Raw genomic sequence first — 22,336 nt, 5'->3', positions numbered from 1 at the left:
TTTCCAACCACCTTACTTCTACTCTGACCGGCCATGGCACGTGAAATGCACGATCATTTGGCTTGTGGCATGTGTTGCTCAACGTGCTTGGCCGGACCGGCACGTATGAGCCGCATCGATGGATCCTTCAGCCTCGTGAACGTTGACCTGCTTGTCGCCCAGATGAGTCTGAAGGCATGATCAGCGTACAAATGGCATTTGAAACGGACTGTTGTTGCGATGAACTTTACACACGCACGGTAAAAGCTGATGATATACGTATGGTTTCACAAATTAGACCTGACTGTAAAGAATACAGAGAAGCAATCGCAAAGGTGTTGTGCTCTACTTGTATAGGAGAACGAATGTAATCACAAACAAAGGTTCGAAAGAGCATCCGTGACCGTAATACAAACACTTCGCCACAACGCAAACCGCACTACATTCAAAACACATTTTCCCTGCCATCCGCTTGTACTATTGCGGCGACTGAGAGTCAGGAGGCCTGATTGATGCAGCTTAGTAGTGTCGTTGATCAGAGCTGTATGTAATATGGGAGCATTCACAGGGAACGCGAATGAAGGCCAAGTTGATGTATTGGGAAGTGAGATGGAATGAGTAGAATTGACATTGATGGCATTTGTCTGCTCGTGCTGATCTACCGGCTGAGTGGTCAAATCATCAAGAAGACTGCTTGTCCGTCAGCCTCATGCCTGTCTGGGCGTATCGCCTCACACAAAGCCTGAAGTTGTGAAGCCACCTGCATTTCCACCCTTCGAGACGACGTTTCGATCAGAAGCTCTGGATCCAGCTGCGTTCCTACGCAACCTACGGGTTCGGCTCATCCGGTGCTTCTTCTATTGCAAAGCCCCTAACATGACCCGTGTCTTCGCCATGACGTTTTCGGCTCAAGCTCGTCATTCGAGATTCGCGCTCCCGCAATACTTCGACCAGCGTGGCGAGTGTGGGTGCCAGAAACCAGCAGTAGGTCACCTAATGGCTAGACTTGCTCTCCTGAATCTTCGCAGTGCGACGCTTGAGCGCTCTGTCGAAGGCCCGTTCCAGCTGAAGTCTCTTCTTATCATGTCTCTTTTCCATAGCAGTCATGGCTTTTTGAGAAGACTGCTCCGACTGTGGTGTGTCATGCAGCAAATCCTCCTCTGCACGCTGGTCGTTGTCCATCGCAATCTTCTTATCTCTGTACTTGCTTAGCACCGTCAGGAGGCCCTCGAGAAGGTTGAAGGCATGATCCAAGGTGTCATCTTCCTCAAAGCGGAACGTGATATTGAATGGCGGAGCCTCATCATCCTCTTGGAACTCACCCTCTACACGGAAGTTGAGGGCGCACGGGACCTTAGCATTGCAGATTCGTATCTTTTTCCAGCTTGCTTCAGGGTTTCGCCAACCTTTTGGCAGTTCTCCGAGGGCCCTATCATAGGGTGTTTCGGACACGGAGAGGAGTTCACTGTAGATGAAGGCATGCCAAGTATAGTTCCCATCGGTAATGTCGACTTCCTCGATTACCATTGCCTCTTCGATTTCCGTGAGACACATCATCGACAACAGAGATGTCAAAGGTTGATGCAGCTCCATTCCGGGTTCCGGCTCTGAGCGATCACTCAAAAGCTTGGAGTTCTCTTGCGGAGCAAGGAACATGAGCCGCTTGAGTTTGACCGATCCGTGGATGGTATGCCGGAAGGCTCTGCTGACTCGCTGAATTTGGAAGAGACAAACACAGCCTTCGGACACGATGGCACATCCCGCCATTGGCCACATCTTTAGTGGTCCAGGCTCATCGTAGTCTGGGTTCTCGATGCGCTGCGTAGTAACAGCCAAGAATAGGATGTGCTCGAGCAACTCAGGCACCGCGAACACCCTCGAAGCGGCGTCACCAGTGTAGTCAGGTGGGGGCATCGTGTTGGTGTCAGCCGCCATTTGGGCGACATTCAAGATCGAGTCAAGATTGCCTGACCGGCCGGTGGCGGTGAAGAGTCAGTTGGTCCAATTCGAGTCAAAAGTTGATGTTGGCGAGAAGGGACGGGAGGTTGAAGTTGCCGTGTTTTGTGCAAGGCAGTGCGGCGGCTCATCTATCTGCCAAGCCTAGTGATTTTCATGTGCCAGATTCATTCACTCCGTTGGATGTTCGGTGCTTCTGACTCGGAACATTCTTCATCAATCGTGACGAAATGAAAACATAGAGGATCAGTCACCCTCAGAGCTGACCGCAGCATCAATGTACGCATCCGGCACCCGATGTCTGCTCTACTGCACGACATCTTCGTCGTGCTATATCAAACTGACAGACTTTATACAGTGGCAACAGCGATCATAAAGAATTGAAAAGGAGACTCTGATTTCGCTGAAACCTACATACGATGGAAGGTTTAGCGTTTTGAATCTCGTCTCACCGCTTAGCTTGCTGTTTGATCAAAGATGAGCAAACGTGTCATACCTACGTTTCCACATGCTCCTAGAACCTTTGCGGTAATTCTATTGTATTCAACTCATCTGGCGATCTGCGCTTGACGCGTATCATTCGTCTATGGCCCTCATCCGCTTCTTCTCGCCGACTCGAGAGCGCCGCATTCCCAATGAAACATGAATTGAAAAGTCCTGGACTTCTTTCTTCCAAGCCTGCAAGCCTTGTGATTATGCCCTTTTTGTAGTCATCAATCGCATCTGAAAGCTTGCTGACACCACTCCTTGTTCTTCTGCCAACGCGATGCACCCTTTGTGCGAGTCCTCCAGAGCTTCATACGGGATTCCTTTGTTGACCACAACACTGCCCCGTGCTCAAGTCCTCCTGCTTCTTCCTAGCCTTTGACGATATGCTGGAGCCGCGCAAGAATCTCTTTGTTCGATTCAGCTTCCAGCTCTTGCAACTTGTGTCGGTACTGCTCCAAAACGTGGTCATTGCCCCCGGCAAAGTTGTCAAATTCCTCCCTCTTCTTCAATTGGTCTCCAGCTATGGTAAACAGCTCACTGAAGCAGTCGAAAATATGCTCCAGAGTCAAGTCCTCGTCGAGCTCCAGAGTGATCTCAAAGTCCACTAGGTCATGCTCGTCACAGCAACAGCAAGTGCTCTCAATCTTCAGCTTAGCTGGTTGTCTGACTTTCGCATTGCACACCTTGATCTTGCGCCAGCTTGCTTCGGGGTTATGCCAACCCTTTGGAACTTTCTTCGCTGCAATTTCGCTGAGTGCAGTATCTTCGTGAAAAATAGGGTCCATAAGCCACACGCCCATTGAGTCGCCCTCAGTTTGGGACTGGTATCTGGTTTGGAAGCCAAATTTTATCAGGTCTTCTTTTCCCATCGAGGCGAACATCCCCAAGATGCAGGTGAGAGGCTTGTGCAAAGGAAGCCAGACACGCTGCTCAAAGTATGGCAGCTCCAATTCTCTCCAATCCTCCTCGGCCATCAGCTCGTCGTTTTCCTGCGGCGCTAAGAACATGAGCTTCTTCAGCTTCGTTGATCCTTGAATTGTGTTTTGAAAGTCTTTGCTGACTCGTTGGATGGTGAAGAGGCAAATGCCGTCTTTGGTGCCGCATCCTGGCATAGGCCACATCTTGAGCTGCGGAATCTTCTTGTCGGCAAGTGCTTTGTTGTATTGGCTTGTTACACCACAATGAAGGATGTGTTCGAGGAGCTCGGGAATCGCGAACACCTTTGTAGCAGCATCGCCGTTGTAGTCCGGTGGTGTTGACATCGCGGACTCGAGTGACGGCAACGATTGCCCGGTGTGGTTGGGAAATTTCGCTGTGGTGGAGGCGGACTTGGTCATGCTTGTATGCAGAATCGGTAGGAAGGATGTGTATGTATCGAGGCGATGTTGATGTTTATTCCTGTGTATGGAGTCTATTCTGAGAATCTATCAGTGTCGCGTCGATGTTGATAAAGAAGAAGCTCTGGTCGATGAATTCTATAAAGATGAGCGGAGGCTCCGTTCACTCGCGCCAAGTCCACGTGCTCCTGCCATTCACTCCCTTCCCGTGCTCTGTGCTCTTGCAAGTCCGCACCGTCTATCCCAACTGGCACATTTCAGTAAGGTCACGTTAGTGTTCTGGCGGAGGTATAGCATGTGTACTTTGGAGCACTGCAAGAGATCAGTGAGCCCTGAACCATCCAGACCAACATGCATAATAAGTCAATGATCCGTGGCCATGTTCTTGCATTCGCTTCTGTATCGCTATAACTTCATGCGAGCATCTATACGGAAGATCGGTCGCATGCGATTGCCGCTTGATACAATACTTTTGCAGTAGCTCATTTGCTCATGACAGGTATGACCATCGTGAAGCCTTCCAGCGTGTCAAGTGGAGCGTTAGAAAATCTGCACTCAACTCTCTGGCAGCTTTCCCGACTCTTCTTGGATCTCAATCTCTCCCGTGCGACGAGCGATCACTTTTTCCATCTCATGTCCCATCGCCGTGACATCGTCGGTGAACTGGATGTCCACCAGATATGCTAGATGCCGAATTTTCTGATCGAGCCCCTCATCCCCACTGGCCAGGCACTCGAGCAACTTGTTGTATACAGCGTAATGCTTGCGCTGCATGAGTATCTTCTTTGGAATGTAATCACCAAGCACTTCCAGAACGATGCTGTAGAGTTCGAAGACGTACCCCAGTGTCGCATCTTTGCCCAGCTGCCAGATCGGGTCGAACGGCGGCGCGTCGGCGTTTTCATCGAAATCAGTCCAGAAGGCGTAGCGAATTGCAGAGGGCTCCTTAGCAGTGCAAATCTTGATGTTTCTCCAGCTAGCTTCTGGATTGTGCCAACCTTGCGGCAGTTTACCAATAGTCTGCTCATACGGTGTTGCGAGTCCATCGACGAGGCTGGGATTCGTCTTGGTGACGAGGGTCTCAGCTCCCGGCACCCATTGTTGGAGACCGAAGAGGTCAAGAAAGCCATCTTCCACATGAGCCCCAAGTAGCGAGACCATGAACTCAAGAGGTTTGTAGGCCGCAGGCCAAGTGCCCTCCAGATGGTCTTCTTCCAAAATACCAGAAGTGTCGTGGCGCGGAGCAAGGTAGATCAGCTGCTTGAGCTTTGTGGAGCCTTGCACAGCGTTACGAAAAGTCTTGTTGACGCGTTGAATACGAAAGAGGCAAATACCACCTTTTGCAACGTTGCCGCAGCCCGGCATCTTGAGTCCAGTCCAATCCATGTTGTCTTTCGCTTCGTCACATTGACTGGCGACCGCTAAGAGGAGAATGTGCTCGAGAAGCTCAGTGACAGCAGAGACTCTACCAGCGGCATCACCGGTGTACTGAGGTGGTGATAGAGTGGTCCTGCTTCGAGTGAATTCTGTCTTCGGGTCTTCGACTGGTGGCGCGTTGTCTGCCATTGTGGCTCTTGTGTACGTGAAATTGATTGAGCTTGGACGCTGTGCGATCGTCAGGGACGAATGCTCTGGGTGAAGCAGTCGAGTCAGTGTCGACCCGCGAGAAAGTAATTGAGGAGTTGCGATGTGTTGTGCGAAAGTGGAATTTGCAGCTGCCGACTTGCGTTGATCTCTGCCAAGCCAGCCTCCTTTCCACAGACTTCCTTTCACCTCGATATACGGCTGCTGCCTGTAAGCACACGTCATCGTTTGCGTGAGAATCGGCTCCAGCCTTAGGACTAATCCTGAGTGGTGCAAAGGTCAATCCGCTGCCGGCGTTTGCAGTCCTTCCTGTTCTGATATAACGAATGATGAAAATCTATAAGAGGCCCCGTCAAGACTCAAGGCGAGGGAGTCTGAGAGATGAAAATACTGATGAGGAACTCTATCTGCGGCTGATATCTCCCTGTCTTAACACTCCCGGTCTTTGGTTTGCTTTGCCTTTGTTGCAAGCAAACGTCTTACAACACGCGTTGTCGAATAGCGCAACGAAACCTCTTGCACGTTCTTCATGATCGTACGACGCTCACCACGGCCTTCTCTCGAGCTTCACCAGTCTTGAGCTCAACGAGAACTTCCCTCGCAGAACTAAAATCGTACACCAGATCCAGAACAGCGCGAATTTTCTCCTCTTGTACCCACGCCGTGAGCTTCAGTCAATACTCCTGACGGGACTGAGTCGCAGCAATAACGTACATTCTATTCCCGCTCCCAAGAAAGCCGGGCAGCAACATGTTCTCTCAGAGTGCTCTGGCAACGTTGGTCCATCCTGCCTCTTACTAGAGCATACGTTCCTTGCGTCTTGAGAATCCCGTCCAGTATGTGGTACATATTTGTCGAAAGATGGTCATTGTCAGTACAGCAATCGTATCATCCGCGGATCTAACACGATTGCAGAAACTGTAGACTATAGGGCCAGGATTCTAAGCATCAAATCTCTTCGCAATTTCAACGATTCGTCTGCAAAGATCAAAATCAGGTCCCCGGGGCCATCATAAGATGAGCTCAGTCAAAAGGCTGAGCTCCAGTATCTTGAGCTCAACGAGTTGGGAAGTGGGATTCGAGACTTCAACGAGGACTTTAGTAGCGACTGGTGTAGGCTCCAGATTCCTGATTCCGCAAGACAGCATTTCGTCTCCATTCGCGCTAAGGAAGAACCTTGGAAATGTCTTGTCTTCTGTATTGACACGGTGCGGCTACCGGGATGATTGGCCTGCCGGGCTTGATGCGCGAAGAATTAGTTACACCAGTGCTGATCATGTCAGAGGTATTCTTTGCCAGGCAGATGCTCTTCGAGTATCAATTAAAGGATGATAACGAGAATCTGAGATCTGTGATCCTCATCCTTTGCATTCGAGTGCTTACGCGTCTTGTCTCTTGTACTAATGGCTTGAGGCTATAAGATCGTCAGCAAAGATACAAAGTTTCCCGGCGGAGTGTTCTGACATCGGACAAGGCAGAAGAGGTACAATGTATGTCTTTCCCGAAGCTGCTCGCATGAAAAAAGCCTCTGCTCAATCACCGATACCGTGCAAATCATCACGGCGTTTTCGTAGTGCATCGAGGCATATCCGAAGCTTCTGTCATTGAGGTCTTTCTCCTAAGAATATCAGGCAAACGTGCTGGCCAGTCTGCGCATGATCATCAGTTCCGCATCTGTCCGTCTCTACTGGCGTCTGCTGCCCGCGACGCTGAGCAACAAAATGTCTTCACGAGCAGCTCGGAAGCGTTTGGAGCGCACGGTTAAGGGTCGTGTTCTTCGGGTAGCGAGGCATCGCACTGTGTATACGAAATCAGTTGAGCGCACTGCTTGCAATGAGACCCGTTTGAGAGGATTGTGATTATAATGAGACTTGGTTGCAACTAGTCTTGATATTCGAGCCTGTCACGCCTGCCGTCTTTCTGGACAGAGGTAAGAGCAGAAATCGTGGACCATGCTGGTCCACTCATGACCGTATTTCCTTCGCTTTGCTGAGATACTCAAGTTCTGTGCCACCGGCGAGACTTGTTGTCTCAGGCTATCTGAGCTAGTAGAGTGGAGTGCGGTCAGTCTGACTGTCCGTGAGACAGAGCACACATTCGTACCCGCTGTGACAGTCCTTGCGCGGCCGCATCAATTAGTTCAGGGGATCTCGATCGATATTCTCCCGACGCTATTGACACTGTCGTCCGCATTGCTCATCGGACACCTTTGCCAACGGCCAGGCGTCCCTCTCGTTCAGCGCGGACTAGCTGCTCGAGCCAGCAGCTCCCTTTGCTGTACTTCTGGCCAGATTACTTGCTCTCAGATGCCGTCCGCTGAGCTCGACGTGTCTCCACCGCTTGCAAGCGCATGCGGATAGTCTCCGTGATCTCATCGCCTTGATCAAAACCCTGCTCATCCACCTCGCGGCCCAAGTACGATCTTTCGATCGTCAGCTGGCTCTCGAGTGCTTCCCGGCTGCTACTTGCCTTTATGCCAAACGCTTTTAGCTCCATGTCACGAAGTTCTGCGTCGAGACGTGCGACCTCGTCGTCTCGAGTAGATTTTTCCCGATCCAACGCGTCTTCCAAGGCTTTTAGTTCAATCGCCAGTTGAGACTCGAGTTGATGCCGATCGCTACTGGTCCGCTCGTCAAACTGCAAGAGCTTTTTAGCACGACTTCTTTCGTGGAGATCCTTGCCGTGGCGGAGATCCTCGACCGCTTTCAAGAATTCGCTGAGAAGATCGAAGACATGCTCCAGAGTTGCTTCTTCGTCCAGATCCCAGACGATATCACCCATTGGTAGCGCATGATCTGGCCAAGTCTCCTCGCCCTGAACCACGACTCTCACTGGGACCGGAACTCTTGCGTTGCAAACTTTGATTTTTCTCCAGCTTGCTTGAGCTCTGCGCCATTTTTTGGGGCATTTTCCAAAGATCTTTTTGTATGGCGTAGTAGAGCGTCCGCTGCAGATGGAATCTCTCAGGACTGTGACCAACGCCTCGACACCTTCCTCCGCGTCCTTGTGCGCATCGAGATCCAGTAGTTCCTTTTTGGTCCTAAAGTTGATGCCCCACAAAAAGGCGGTTAGAGGCTTGTGCAACGCCAGCCGACCTTCTTCAAGGTCTGCCTCGTCCTTGAGTTTGGCGTTGTCCCGTGGAGCAAGATAGATCAGCTGCTTCAGCTTAGTGGATCCTTGGATAGTATCGCGGAAGGTCTTGTTAACACGTTGAATTCGGAACAAGCATATGCCACCCTTGGAGACGTCACCTCTGGTGTTCTGACGCGGTCAGCTCGAGCGAGCAGCTTAATTCATGCTTACTGAACTTGCTGTGACATCAAAATACAGAGCCTGTCTCGGCAAGAGCTACGATGCTGGCCGCCATCAGCTGAGCTGCATCCGTTCAACGGTTCGGGTATCTCCAGCATCCAACGCCTACTGTTGAAGAAATGACCACGTTCAACTGCCCTGGCTTTTGGTACATGAAACGGGCAAAAAGCAAGGTACTTCGCGATGCAGCATGCCACCTCTTCTGCTTCGACTAAAGTCTCCTCAAGCATCTCTCCTGGTTGCCCAGACACCCATAGCCTGCAAAGCTACGGAAGAGACAGGAAGCATATTCATGTTGATGGCTTCGCGTAGACAGATGCCGAAATGCAGGGACAGCGCGTGAACGGCATCTGATCCATCGTGGCATGATGATGATCGTGAGCATGTGACCCGCAGAGCGATGGAGAGAGGCGATGACGCTTCATCTCGGGTGTTGTGAAGGGAGACGCAGAAGAGATGCAGTTCGAGAAGACGCGCCTCCCGCTCCCCAAATCAGACTTCCGCGCCGTTGGAGCCGAGGCTGCAGGGATTGCACTGAAGATGTGGAGTTGTGCGCAGCTGTGCATCATAATAAGCGCGCGGCCGACATGCAAACCACTTTGTGCTTCCCGTGCACGATTGCTGAGCTATGTCGACAACATACTCCTCCCGATATCAATTGCACGTATACACACCACCGTTGACAGATTTGACGACGTTGCCGGCGTTGGTCGCATCTCCGACGGACGTGTCGGCGGGCTCAAAGCCAAAACACATCCCCGGTTCGGTCGCCCATGGCAACGGCGACCTGTGCTCTCTTTTTGGGCGCGGATCACTGGGCCACGCCCATGCGACCCTTTCGACTATGAACGAGCACTGCTGCACCGCGCACACGATGCGAATGCTACAAATCCCTCAGGCCGCCCGCATCTGAAACCTCCGCGAACCTTCAGCGAAAAAGGGAGTGCGCGCGCTTCTTCTCTTCATCCATTCCTATCTGTTTATCCAAGGCCAACATCGCAGTAAACACAGCAGCACGGTGACATATTCCGCCTGGCGGCGAGTGCGTTCACGATGGCGGAAGAGTATGAGATGCTCGAGGAGCTGGGCAGTATGTTGCACAAGCCATTGGAATACACAGCACAATACTGATCAATCTAGGCGGCTCATTCGGCACCGTCTACCGCGCTCTGCACAAGCCCACCGGCGAATATGTTGCCATCAAACACATCGACCTCGAAGGCAGCGACGACGATATCCGCGAAATCCAGCTCGAAATATCACTTCTGGCCACCTGCAGCTCCGAATTCGTGACTCGATACCGAACATCATTCGTACGAGGCGTCAAGCTATGGATTGTCATGGAGTTTCTCGGTGGAGGATCATGTCTAGACCTGCTGAAGCCATGTCCTCGAGGCATGGAGGAAAAGTACATCTGCATCATCATTCGGGAGTTGTTGAAGGGGTTGGATTACCTACACAGTACGGGGAAGATACATCGGGATATCAAGGCCGCCAATATTCTGCTGTCCGAGTCGGGGCAGGTCAAGATTGCGGATTTTGGAGTTGCTGCACAGCTTACGAATATTAAGTCTCAGCGGTTGACATTTGTGGGCACACCATTCTGGATGGCACCCGAGGTCATTCAAGAGGCCGGCTACGACTTCAGAGCAGACATTTGGAGCTTGGGAATCACAGCCATGGAGATGGCCAATGGCGAGCCACCGCGCAGCGATGTTCATCCCATGAAGGTGCTGTTCTTGATTCCAAAGGAGAAGCCACCGCGGCTGGAGGGCAGCAGATTCAGCAGAGAATTCAAGGAATTTGTGACACTCTGCCTCAACAAGGACCCCGAGAAGAGGCCTAGTGCGAAGTCATTGTTGAAACACTCCTGGATCAAGCGCGCAGGCAAGACGGAGACGCTGCAAGAGTTGGTGTGGATGGCAAAGGACTATGAGCACAACGGAGCGCGCGATAAGGACGTGCGCTACTACGAAGAGACATTGAAGTCCATGCAGCGAGTGGAGAACGACGATGAGTGGGTCTTCGACACTATCAAGCCAGTTCCCAGCCTGCGGCCCAAGGTCCAGAACACACCCACTATGAAGCGCCGAAAGCTCGAACGCATACCCTCTGGAGATGGTTCGGATATTGAGAACGCAACGTCTGCCATGGAATCTATGAGCTTGCGTGCAGCACCGTTGTCTGGCTCGATCCGATCACCTTCACGGGAAGCCAGTACTATTCGAACGCCGAAGGTCAGAGGGCAGAACAATCACAGTGGCATAACCAGCACCCAACGCAAAGCTTCTGGAGTGGTTATGCGCAATGCATCTGGCAATACGCCCACTGCTCGAAGAGTAGTCAGTCGGAATGTTTCCGGAGCGATGACGCCTACGAGGAAAGCGAGTGCACAGCAACCGAAGCAACCCCTTGGACTGGACATGTCCTTCGGAAATGGCGCCGCCACAACGAGACAGTTCAAGCGTGTCAGCTCAGGTCACCGCCCATCAACACCAGAGCAGCTCGCCAACTCACCCCAAGACAGCATTTTCGACAGTGATGCCGAGAACAAACCGCCTCAAGCACAGCCAGTCCAGCAACCACCAGTCGCCGCAACAAAAGAAGCAGTTCTCGGACGACGAGCCTTTGCTAAGTGCCTAGACCCAGCCTTCCAAGAAACCTACGCCGCCACAGCCGATAGCTCCAAACGCGAAGCCCTCAGCAACGTCGCCGAAGCCTGGTCCCGCCTCGACGAACTCGACCCCGAAGGCGAACTCCTCCTCATGAAGAGCATCCTCGACCGCATCCAAGCCGACCCCCGCCTCGCCAGCGCTCTAATGCCCCACCGCGTCGCCCAAGCACAACTCGCCTCTCTGCGCCTCTCCCCCTCGAAAAAGAGCCTCAACATCAGTGAAACGGAACTTTCGACACGAGATATGACGCCTCAGTCTTCTCCTTCGAAGTGTTCGTTGCATCCGATGGATGCGTTGTCTTCTTCGCAGATGCAACCTCATGAAAAGCGGTCGCCGGGTAAGAGGGAGAGTTCGGGAAGTCCGAATAAGTTAATTCTTAACCCGCAGAACCCGCATTTGAAGAAAATGAGGAGTAGTCAGCAGTTGCAGGCTGAGAGGGAAAAGGCTGCGATGGAGGAGAGGGCCAAGTTGGAGGAGAAGATGCCTGGGCAGAAGGCTGAGGCGGGAATGGAGCATGTGGGGATGTTGTCGGATGTGTTGTATGGACGGTGGACGGAGGGGTTGAGGGCGAGGTGGCCTTTGGCGTAGGCGAACGTTGGAGGTTTGTGATGTGTTGTAGTGCGAGCTTGCATTGTGCGTGCACTGCTGGAGTTTGGGAACTTGAACTTCGCAAAAACCTTGTATGAGAAAGAAAGAGAACGAATTGTGCTATGGACGACGACAACGCATGGCATGGTTTGTATGCATATGTTTCGCATCGTGATTTGGATTCTTGAAAAAGAGCATGGAAGGCAGCTGGACTGGTTCATTCATGCATTCCGTGCTGATAATTTGGCTGCGCTGGATCGACTCATCGGCATACTGGGAAACGAACGATCGAGAATCTCGATGTGAGAGGCGACTGGCTCGAGGTTGCTGACTCTGAAGGTATTGTATGTATATAGAACTAGATGAGAAATCGTGAAAAAGACAAGGGCATTGATCATCCAACACAACACTTTACATCTTGTTGCATTGTTTACGAGTAGTCGTCACAAAGCTCACAGAGTGTGTGTTGCGGTGTGGTGAAGTTCATCGAAGTTAGTGTCTGGCTGAAATTCGGGATATTGTTCGGTGCATTCGGTGATACAGACGGATTTCATCGTGGACGCTAAGCAGACCTCGCAACACTTCTTAACAACGAGGAGCTGATCATGGGGAGGTGTATGTGTTCTGCCAAGGTCGCACATATAAAGCGTAAGCGAGCGACGCTTCCTACGATACGGATGAGCGAGCTCGCTAAAGAACCTGTTGCCTGATCATCGAAGAAGGTATTGAGACCAAGTCTCCGAAGGTGACGAGCACAAAAGTTGTGGGTATGCAATGCCTGAATTGAAAGATCATCTTTCTGAGATGGTTGCCGTGCAGCGGTTCAGTTCTGATCTTCAACAGTTGCTGAGTTCAGATGTTTCTCGTTGCTCCTCATCACTGAAAGTACAACCTCTTCTTGCATACCCTTGAGCTGCACGTGCTTGTCGAAACCGCCATGGTCATGATCAGGAAACTGACTCTACAGTCTCCAAAGCCAACCTCCCGGCTTCTTCGGAGAATTCAACTTCGCCGAACTTCGCAAATTGCGTCTGCAACTCTTGGCCTTTCACACGAAGCGAAGGCTTACGTCAAGACTCTCATAGATCGTCGTTGATGTGGAGCGCCTTTTCGTATGCGGAGAGACAGAACATCGAAGGCTATGCAAGTCCCGAAATGAAAGTATAAGGAGGAAAGTCCTCCGGTCCATCGTGCACCACTTGTGCCGTTCTGCTATGCTGCACTAAGATCTCATCAAATCTTACTTTAAGACAAGTATCAACCAGACAGTAAGTGGTACCTTGTGGCCCGGGTCGTATAGATCGTATCAGTAATCGATCAATTCATAGCTCACCGATTGATCCAGGACGTCTCCGACATACCAATTTCCACGTATCGGACGTCCACGGGAGCAGACATGAAGCCATCAATCCTCTCCCTCATCACAACAACCTTCGTTCTCGGAAGCTCAAGAGCTTTAGCCTCACCAGATCCGAACCCAGCCCCAGGAGTCGACGTTGGAGCTTGCGTTCGACTCGCTCCTGCCATCAAAGCCATTTGCGCGCAGACAGAAGATGAGCCTTCTTTGGCTTGTAAGGAGGCTATGCAGAGGTGGTGTCAGTTGTTGATGTGAGTTTAGAAGCTGAATGCTCTGAACGAGTGCCAACGTGGGGGCGAGGGAAGGAATGATCTCCGATCATTCATTGGTAGAGTATTACGGGAGGTGTGTGGCTAGGAGGACATAAACGATACCAAAGGAAACCAGATTGTATGAGAGATGACTTTGATGATATGCTTGTATAGGAACATGATTTATGAGAATTTTTTGGGGATTGTTCCTCAGGAGTGTGGATCTGTGAGCGACCGCTGTCTATCGAGTGATCAGCAAATGGCTTGCATAATTGCAAGTATGGTATATGCAAGGTGACAGGAATCGCTGGGGTGTGTCGCATCGCACAGGTTATCAGAGGGATATTGTGGATTCATTTGATACTGTCTTTGGGGATTCATAGGCACCTGGCCATATTCCGCAGTATGTATGCCCGCACTGCTCCTTGTTGTTCCTGCACAAAACTGACAGCGTTTACCAGTTGTTATCATTGAAGTGCTCCCTCAAATGCCTCGGTGGCTCTTGCTGGTTTGGATCATACTGGTCGTAGTTGTTGCCATAGTGCTGGTCATACATCTGCTCTGCGTTCTCTCTCGCCTGACGCTTGGCTTTCTCGCGATCAATGTAGTCGGCTCCCTTGGTCTCGGCGAGGCGGTCGACTTCTCCACCGGCGAAACCTGCAAGGAGTTCTTTGGCGAATTGGTGGGAGACTGGCTTGCCTGGGTAGGTGTTAGTGGTTGGAGGAGGAAGGCGGGATTCGGCGGGTGGTAAGATCTTACCCTCCTTGCGTTGGCGGTCCTCGAACATCTTCATGGCCATGAAGCTGGCACCTCCGGCGAGGATCTCATGAGACAGCTCGGCCTTGTTGTCGTTGTCGTAGGCCTGCTGATAGTTGTCACGTCCTTCGTCTATTGAGTGGTCAGATGATGAACTGAGGCGCTTCTGGGAGCTCAGTCTTACCAAAGCCGAACATTTTGGAGATTGTGGTGTGCGAGATGAAGTCTGTGAGAGTGTTTTGCTGTTTTTCGAGCTGCTATTGCTTGATGGTAAAAAGTAGAAATTATTGAGCTGGCAGACAGCGCCTATATACCCCTCCACGAGAAGGCAGAGCAAAGACCCTGCGTGACGCGTCCCACTTGCTGCTTACGATGAGCTGCTGATGATGGTACGCATGGCGTCGCCGCGTGCATTGGCCTCGTTCAGCTGGCCATGGAACGCGCCGTGTGAGCTCTGCAGGCGAGTGAACGAGAGGCCGCCTGCGCCGCCACCAAGCAGCGCCCTCAACTGCCGTGCCAGCATGGCCGCGAAATGATGCACAATGGAAACATGATTTGGCCGATGCGAGGTGGGCTGACGTCTAGACTCGATCAGACCCCGGTTCGTCACACAAAACAAGCCGGCTAAGCTCCCTGCCAAGAGTGCTTGGTATCGAGCCCCTGGCTGCGCGGATGACGTGGCAGTGCAGAAACGAAGTGCGGCATTTGTGGCTGCGCTGAGCCACCAACACGACGTTCCCGACTTTGCCTCATCACGGCATTGTGAAATCAACCGAACCTCCTGCGTTGAGCTGCCTGCCAGAGACAGCCGAAGCGAGCGTTCTCACCGTCCCGCCGAGAGTTTACCCAGCTTCACCGTAGCCAACGTGGTACCTGCAGAAGCTCTCTAGGCCCCCCGATCCAGTATGGGCCGCCTTCCCACGATTGGTGACTTTCCGCAGAAGGTCAAGGTAGACATCGTTCCCCGTAAGTCAATGCTCATGCTACTTCGCGATTTTCCAGAGCTGCCTGCATGCCACCCTTCCAAGCTCTCCTCCGCCGCTTCTGCCACTGCCAAAACCTCAGCTCCGCATGGAACACATTGTCCTTTCCAGAACACAACAAACGTGTCCTCGGCGCCTGCCTCTCCAGACACCAGCGGTCATTGCTATGGATCCCATTTTGCGTGAAATTTCCATCTCAGACACAATCTGAGACTACACCCTGCTTTGTCATTCCACCACAACATAGTAAGTATCACGTCCTGCTAACGGATCCCAGCACCCGGCAACGATGCTCCCACCAACATTCTCATCTTGCTTCACGGCCTGGGAGATTCCCATACCTCCTTCACCAATCTCGGAAAGCAGATGAACCTCCCAGAAACCTGCTGCATATCGATCCAAGCGCCACAAGCTCTACTCGATCTCGGAGGCTGGCACTGGGGTGATGACATAATCTTCGACAATTCGTCTGGCGGAATTGACGCAGATGGAGGTTTCAAGCAGACTTCAGAGCTGCTCAAGATTCTGATCCGAGAAATTCTTGTCGAAAAATGCGAGTTTCGTCTACGTGAGATTCTGCTTTTTGGATTCGGGCAGGGCGGTATGGCTGCACTATCTACAGCTGTTGCGATTGATCAAGCACATCAGGCGAAGGATCCTGCTTTGGTCGAGTTGGGTGGTGTGATTAGTATTGGAGCTGGATTGTCATCCGATGCTCCGGCTTCACTGGATCCAAAATGTAGGACGCCGGTACTGGTTTGTTGTGGGAACGATGATGGCGGCTCGATTGTGACTAGAGAGTCCGAAGACAAGTTGAAGAGAGTGTTTCAGCATGTTGAGGTGAAGAGGTATAGAAGGAGCGGAGATGCGATGCCTGCAAATCGTGACGAGATGCTGCCCATCATGCAATTCTTCTCGAGGAGGTTGAGAAGTGTGAAGGGTGTTCCAGAGGGTGCTGTTGAGATTTCATGAGCACGCAAGATCGATGAAGTGATCTGGCACTTCAGGCTTCCACGGGTTTGGAGCTTAGGCACGTACGATGTGGGTACGTTACCCATACCTCCAAGCCATCGATCAGGAACATGCATATCCCACTGTAGACGACAGAGCACGATCAGCACGCCCCTGTCCCCAAGCAAGCAAACGAGCCATACAAGACCTCTAATTCTGGAGACTCCGACATCGGCCACTCTCACCACCTTCCTCTTCTGTGAAGTAGCAAGCCGCTCACACATTGTATCACAGAACGCTTTTCCAACCCCGCACAATGAATGACAGAAGCCGATTGCCGCTCCACTAATGCGTGGACGCCACCGACCGCATGATCCTCCCAGCATTCGCACGTTCCTTTTTACCCGGTCTGGTACGGCTCACCCACATGACAGGGCATGTGCAGTGCGGAGCAACTATTCTTCACGTCCGAACCAGTCTACAGTACAAGAATGCTAAGCCTCGCTGAGCTGCGGGCTGCCTTCTTCACAGCTTTGACCCTAGATTATCATGTTTGTTGGAATTGTTCTAAGCCACCTTTGGCTTCTACTCGTGGTCACAGTAGATGCGCATAAGCAACAAAAAGACTTCGAAGCACGATGTCGTTCTTTCAAGCCCGAGAAGCACGTCAAGAATGCTACTCGCAACGTTCTGGAATACGTTGCGCCTGGAACCAATTTGACATTACGGGATAATGTTGCGAGCTGTAATCGAAATAGCCAAGTTGTCCCAGGAGCAGTGTGCCGCATAGCACTTTCCATACCAACGTCGCATCGATCAAGTATCACGTTCGAACTCTGGCTGCCTGAGAAATGGGAAGGGAGATTCTTGGCCACTGGGAACGGTGGCGTGGATGGATGTAGGTTAGCCTCGCTGCGGCTGCGGATTACAGATAGCGATGTCGTGTATGAGGCTACTGACAAGAAACTACAGGTATCCGCTACGAGGATCTTGCATATGGCTCTCAGAATGGTTTCGCTACTGCTGGCGCGAACAATGGGCATAATGGAACGACGCTCATCACTGCGCTCAACAACGACGATGTCGTAGAGGACTATGCTCACCGCTCGTTCGTTGACTTCGTATCCATATCCTCTCTGCCATGTTGGCTAACTCCGCGACAGCCTCCACACAACGGCCCAAGTAGGCAAAAAGCTCGCCCGCAAATTCTACCGCAAATCACACAAGGTATCATACTACATCGGCTGCTCACTCGGTGGCAGACAAGGCATCGATGCCGCCGACAAATATCCTGCCGACTACGATGCAATCTTAGCCGGAGCACCCGCGGTAGACTTCAACAACCTGTACTCCTGGCGAGGCCACTTCCCACTCAACACCTCCACCGACTACATCCCACCCGAATCCTGGCGTACCTTCGTCCACGACGAAGTCCTTCGACAATGCGACGCCCTAGACGGTGTCCACGATAACGTAATCGAAGACCCTCTCCAATGCAACTCCGACCCTGCCAAACTCCTCTGCTCCTCCTCCTCCCAAACAACTAATTGCCTAACCCCCCAACAAATCCACCCCATCTCAAAAATCTACCAACCCTACACCTACCCCAACAAAACCCTCATCTACCCACCCCTCCAACCCGGCGCCGAAATCGCCGCCTCAACAGGTGTCCTCTCCGGCCAACCTTTTTCTCTCTCAGTCGAATGGTTCAAATACATAGTCTACAACAACCCCTCCTGGGATCCATACACTTTTTCCACTGCCGACGCATCCTTCGCAGAATTGAAAAATCCAGGGAATATCAGAACTTGGCCGAAAGATTTTCGAGCTTTTCGACAACGAGGCGGGAGATTAGTGATGTATCATGGTTTGCAGGATCAACAGATTACGAGTTTTAATACGCCGAGGTTTTATGAGAGGATGAGGAATGCCACGGGGAAGAGTTATGGGGAGATGGATGAGTGGGTGAGATATTTTAGAATTTCCGGGATGGGGCATTGTAATTCTGGGCCTGGAGGTTGGGTTCTGGGGCAGTTGGGTGGGGCAAGTGCAGCAGGGATTTCGTTCGAGGCGAAGGAGAATGTGTTTGCTGCGCTTGTGGAGTGGGTTGAGAAGGGTAGGGCGCCGGAAACGGTTCTGGGGACGAAGTTTGTGGATGATACGGTTGAGTTGGGGGTGCAGTTGAGGAGGAGACATTGCAAGTGAGTCTACTCGTACATCTGTGGGGTATAACATGACTGACTGGAAATCAGGTGGCCGCTGACGAACAAAAGTACCGAGGAGGCGATTCCTCTCTTCCGGGGAGCTGGGAATGTGTGCAGCCTGGAGCCTGAGTCAACCTGAAGCTGTTCAGCGCAAAGGACAAGGGCACAGATGTTGAAGCAGTTTCGAGGCCCATAATCATGCTCATCTCATATCATAAATGCTAGGGTATCTGCACGTATACGCTCAGTCTCGCTGTCTATCATACAGTTTCTAATCCACACCCGGCGCAGGAGGCTGAGGAGTGCCCGGCTTCTCCGCAATCGCAGCCTGTCCCACCTTCGCCGGCTCCCTCTTCTTCGGCGCAAACGGATTGCTGCCACCCATGAGCATACTGCTCATCATATCGAACATCGGGTTGCTTTGACTCGGGATCTTGATGCCGAAGTACATCTCCCCAATTTGCAGTAGAGGCTCGTCCCAGGCCGAAACCTCTTTCAGATGAGCAGCGTAGTGTTGTTTGAGCTGCTTGAAGAGGTCTGAGCTGCCGCGTTGCACGGCTAGCAGGAGGAGGCCGAGGAAGTTGAGGAGTGGGAGAGATGGGTAAATTCGAATGTCGGAGCTCGGGCTCGATATTGACTGTACGCCGAGGCCGGGATGTGAGGTGCTCAGGCGGGAGGTGAAGAGGAGCAGGGCTTTGTTCGCTGCCCTTGTGTTGCCAATGAGCAGGTATGGGAAGACAGCGCGTGCAGCATAATGGCTAGCCGTACTAGGCTCGTCGTCGCTGTACCACGTGTACTCCATATCCGCGAATACTTGCGCACTGTCGCTTGTGCCAAGTGTAAGGTGTCGCTCCGCGTCGTAGACTTCGCCCTCTTCTGCATATAGTGACCCAATGACATGATGCAGCTCCGGATCACCTGCCGGGAACTCGCCAAGTTTACTAGACCATTCGACGATGCCTGTAACGAACTTCTTTTTGCCGGGCTCGTTGAGCGGGAACGCCCGCAGTAATGACAACAGTCGTGCCTTGCTGGCTGTATCCGGTTTCACCTCCGCTTTCTGGTAGACGTCGATGAGATATATGCTGAGATCGGCTCCAGATCCTCCTTCTCCAGCTTTGAGCAGCATGAGTGCTCCATTGTGTAGGATATCGATGGCGGCCGGAGGGTCGGATTTGATGTAGCGGTTGGCGACTGTTCGGAGCTGTTGGTGAGCTTCGTAGAAGTCGCCTTCTTCGATTCTGGTGATGGGTCAGCAGTGGTCCGTTGGGAAGAGCTGTTGAGGGTCGGACTTGGCTTTCTGGCGCGCGAGCACCTTTTGGATTTTGCTAGACATGTCGGTAGGGGAGAGGAGAGAGCGGAGGTGGATCGAGAGAGGTGTAGGTTGTGCAGGCGGACTTGGAGCTTGAAACTTGAGATGTGGTCAGCAGCCCACAAAGCGTCATTCCTACTTTGATCACAGCCACAGTGGCTGAACGCCACATGCAATCACAACAGCAGTGAACTTCGTCCACACACGCGTGCTCGTACGACAACCTTGTAATGCTCTCATATCACACTAACGACCTTCCGGACATGGGCATCTTTCTCTTTTCACTGCAAACGTTGCAGCAATACAAGGCACAAGGCGAGACGTTCCGCAGGTCGACCAGTAGAGCATGCCATCTGCTCCTTGAAATTTCCTCAGCACAATGGCCGATGCGGATAGAAGACTGAAGGCCATCTTCTGAGGATCTTGCACGCGTCTCTGTTCCTGCGGAGTACTTCTATCATTTTCACAACATGGCGCTGTCAAAGAAGCTAGGAATAAGTCTGGACCGTGACTGAGCATCGTGTCATACGTGAACCCGCTTGTTCACTGGTTGCCTAGGCAGAGCCTCGATATCTGAGACTTGTGCTGCTCTGCGCAGGCTTTGATCTTCAGACCATGCCCTTAGGCCAACGGCGATTTAATTTCTCCTGCTACAGCTCTTTCTACCCATTCTGGATAAGCGACTGGCTTATGATCTCAAGTACCTTGCGTTCTCTGGTGTATTGTCTTCCCTGATACCCCAGCTGCGCCAATATTGGCCTACATGCAAATTTGCAAAGGCTTGCAAATCTGGGCTGCCGGACTCGATACCAGCTTTGCCTTTCGAGATCATTTCCTCGATTTGCTCTTCGTTAAGCTGCGCTCAAATCAGCAAACTTGGCAAGCACACAGCGACAAGGTACGTACGTAGTTGCGAGTTACCGTTTCTTTGGTAACGTCGTCCCAGATATCATATAGCCCGTTCACGGTGTGCACCTCTGCATAAGCGAAAACGGACTTGTTCAATATTCGTGGATCAGCGATGATTCTGGCAATATATCGACCCACGTCCCAAATATCGGTGATGGCCAGTCTGGCACTGCCATCGCCTGGTATGGCGTTCTCCTTGACTGGAAAGTTCAACTTGAGATAGCCCGTCCGGCCAGAGGGGATCTCGGGGACAATTGATTGATACCACCAGCCGAACTCGACATAGGTATACGGCAAGTAGTTCCTGAGAACTTCGTTCAAGATGCGTTGTCGCTATTCGCACCCTTGTTAGAACACCTCCAAATGGACTCCGGAAACAGACGTACATGATTGCGAAGAGCGCTGACGCCTTCTGGAGGCTGTACAGTAGAGTACGCTGATGGCAAGAATCTCTTTACGCCGGCCTTTTTGGCAGCAACAATGAAAGGTATTTGTTCGTCGTACGCTGTGGCGGTTACGGCCGATATCAAGACATCGATATTTCTCAGCTTTGATCCCAACTGCTCAATATCGCCAGGGATGTAGGACACTATGGAGATGCCTTGATCTTTGTAGGTCGCGTAGATGGGCTTATCTTCGGTACCTGGGCGTACAAATACAGAGATGTCCTATCATGGTTATCTAACACGAATGATGGAGACGATCGAACAACTTACGAAAGTCGTTTTCTGTTCGAGCAATCCGCTCACAATCGATCGGCCAGCCTCACCTGAGGCGCCGACGATTGCTACTCGAATTTGGGACATGTTCCTCCCGAGATCTTGGGAATGAAATCGAAGCAAAAGCCTGATAGATCGAAGGTGTGCTGGAGGGCCTCGTGGGACTGTCAATAGATGCGGCAGCGAAGTGGTAGGACGATGCCATTGCTCTTATATGCTCCCCAAGCACCGGCCTTTGAGACGACATCAAGACTCTAAGTCCAGGTTCTCGTGGCTTACAAACAACTGCATTGCCATAAAGGTACCAGAAGGGTGCCAAGAGTTCATCCGTCCCCGCTCACGGCGTCAGTGGCCTAGACAGCGATCCATTTCATTCGTGGCAACCAAGGCTTGCAAATGCTTGTAGAGTTCTCAACATTTGTAAGCTTGCACGATATCTTGGTGCACAGCGTGGAGTTATGAAAAGCCCTCGCGTGAGTAGTGAAAGCCAAAGAATCCTGAGACTTCGGCTATTGTTATGCACTCAGCTAAATGGTTCTCGACATCGAAAGAACTTGCTTGTATCTAACGTCACAAGCTGCCCGGCAAGTCAAGTCCGGACCTTCCTTGCTGTTAACTGGCGCCCGAATATTCGAAAGTCGCTTCCTAGGTCCGATGTGGGAGTTAGGAGAATCTTGTTCTAATCAACTGTACCTTAGTCTCGGCATTTCCGTTCTGTTCGGAGCCACTGCCACGGAGGCTTGAACGCCAAGTCCATGTTCAGCAGACGAATGGCCAATGCCTGCGGATAAAGTCTTACCCTGCTCCAACTTCGACAGTCCTCTCCGCTCTTCGGTCTCGTACTCGCTCAACTCGTACCACAATACCAACATGGTCTGACTCAAGGTAGACACCCTGAAATCACAGCAAAGAGGTCACGCAGCGCTGGCACTCCCGAATTATCCACCGTGCGACACTTGCCGTGCACAGTGCCG

The 22,336-nt window shown here is 51.8% G+C and overlaps 10 protein-coding genes across 10 annotated transcripts; 3 read left to right on the top strand and 7 right to left on the bottom strand.

The window, feature by feature from the left end:
• Positions 1-972: 972 nt before the first annotated feature.
• Positions 973-1,893, bottom strand: RHO25_011127 (uncharacterized protein; the record flags this gene model as incomplete). Its single annotated transcript, XM_023602001.2, has 1 exon — positions 973-1,893. The coding sequence occupies one exon, from the start codon at positions 1,891-1,893 to the stop codon at positions 973-975; it is 921 nt and encodes a 306-aa protein (XP_023451266.2).
• Positions 1,894-2,792: 899 nt separating this feature from the next.
• On the bottom strand, positions 2,793-3,761 carry RHO25_011126 (uncharacterized protein; the record flags this gene model as incomplete). Its single annotated transcript, XM_023602002.1, has 1 exon — positions 2,793-3,761. The coding sequence occupies one exon, from the start codon at positions 3,759-3,761 to the stop codon at positions 2,793-2,795; it is 969 nt and encodes a 322-aa protein (XP_023451267.1).
• A 555-nt stretch (positions 3,762-4,316) lies between these two features.
• RHO25_011125 (uncharacterized protein) lies at positions 4,317-5,327 on the bottom strand (the record flags this gene model as incomplete). Its single annotated transcript, XM_023602003.1, has 1 exon — positions 4,317-5,327. One exon carries the CDS (start codon positions 5,325-5,327, stop codon positions 4,317-4,319), a length of 1,011 nt encoding a protein of 336 aa, XP_023451264.1.
• Positions 5,328-7,637: 2,310 nt separating this feature from the next.
• RHO25_011124 (uncharacterized protein) lies at positions 7,638-8,712 on the bottom strand (the record flags this gene model as incomplete). Its single annotated transcript, XM_023602004.1, has 2 exons — positions 7,638-8,606; positions 8,674-8,712. 2 exons carry the CDS (start codon positions 8,710-8,712, stop codon positions 7,638-7,640), a joined length of 1,008 nt encoding a protein of 335 aa, XP_023451265.1.
• Positions 8,713-9,710: 998 nt separating this feature from the next.
• Positions 9,711-11,920, top strand: RHO25_011123 (uncharacterized protein; the record flags this gene model as incomplete). Its single annotated transcript, XM_023602005.2, has 2 exons — positions 9,711-9,747; positions 9,798-11,920. The coding sequence occupies 2 exons, from the start codon at positions 9,711-9,713 to the stop codon at positions 11,918-11,920; spliced, it is 2,160 nt and encodes a 719-aa protein (XP_023450791.1).
• A 1,329-nt stretch (positions 11,921-13,249) lies between these two features.
• On the bottom strand, positions 13,250-13,456 carry RHO25_011122 (uncharacterized protein; the record flags this gene model as incomplete). The annotated part of the gene is made up of 1 exon (XM_065603365.1): positions 13,250-13,456. One exon carries the CDS (start codon positions 13,454-13,456, stop codon positions 13,250-13,252), a length of 207 nt encoding a protein of 68 aa, XP_065459437.1.
• Positions 13,457-13,982: 526 nt separating this feature from the next.
• On the bottom strand, positions 13,983-14,481 carry RHO25_011121 (uncharacterized protein; the record flags this gene model as incomplete). The annotated part of the gene is made up of 3 exons (XM_023602006.2): positions 13,983-14,227; positions 14,288-14,416; positions 14,469-14,481. The coding sequence occupies 3 exons, from the start codon at positions 14,479-14,481 to the stop codon at positions 13,983-13,985; spliced, it is 387 nt and encodes a 128-aa protein (XP_023450786.2).
• A 708-nt stretch (positions 14,482-15,189) lies between these two features.
• Positions 15,190-16,239, top strand: RHO25_011120 (uncharacterized protein; the record flags this gene model as incomplete). Its single annotated transcript, XM_023602007.2, has 2 exons — positions 15,190-15,250; positions 15,545-16,239. 2 exons carry the CDS (start codon positions 15,190-15,192, stop codon positions 16,237-16,239), a joined length of 756 nt encoding a protein of 251 aa, XP_023450804.1.
• Positions 16,240-16,767: 528 nt separating this feature from the next.
• RHO25_011119 (uncharacterized protein) lies at positions 16,768-18,561 on the top strand (the record flags this gene model as incomplete). The annotated part of the gene is made up of 4 exons (XM_023602008.1): positions 16,768-17,116; positions 17,191-17,326; positions 17,382-18,419; positions 18,471-18,561. The coding sequence occupies 4 exons, from the start codon at positions 16,768-16,770 to the stop codon at positions 18,559-18,561; spliced, it is 1,614 nt and encodes a 537-aa protein (XP_023450797.1).
• A 132-nt stretch (positions 18,562-18,693) lies between these two features.
• On the bottom strand, positions 18,694-21,449 carry RHO25_011118 (uncharacterized protein; the record flags this gene model as incomplete). Its single annotated transcript, XM_023602009.1, has 6 exons — positions 18,694-19,663; positions 19,715-19,833; positions 20,498-20,590; positions 20,641-20,976; positions 21,030-21,311; positions 21,360-21,449. 6 exons carry the CDS (start codon positions 21,447-21,449, stop codon positions 18,694-18,696), a joined length of 1,890 nt encoding a protein of 629 aa, XP_023451357.1.
• Between the last annotated feature and the right edge of the window lie 887 nt (positions 21,450-22,336).

This window comes from Cercospora beticola, chromosome 7 (assembly GCF_033473495.1).
Source record: "Cercospora beticola chromosome 7, complete sequence".
NCBI lineage: Eukaryota > Fungi > Ascomycota > Dothideomycetes > Mycosphaerellales > Mycosphaerellaceae > Cercospora > Cercospora beticola.
The sequence above is the reverse complement of the archived record's forward strand: the minus strand, read 5'-3'. Positions and strand labels throughout refer to the sequence as shown.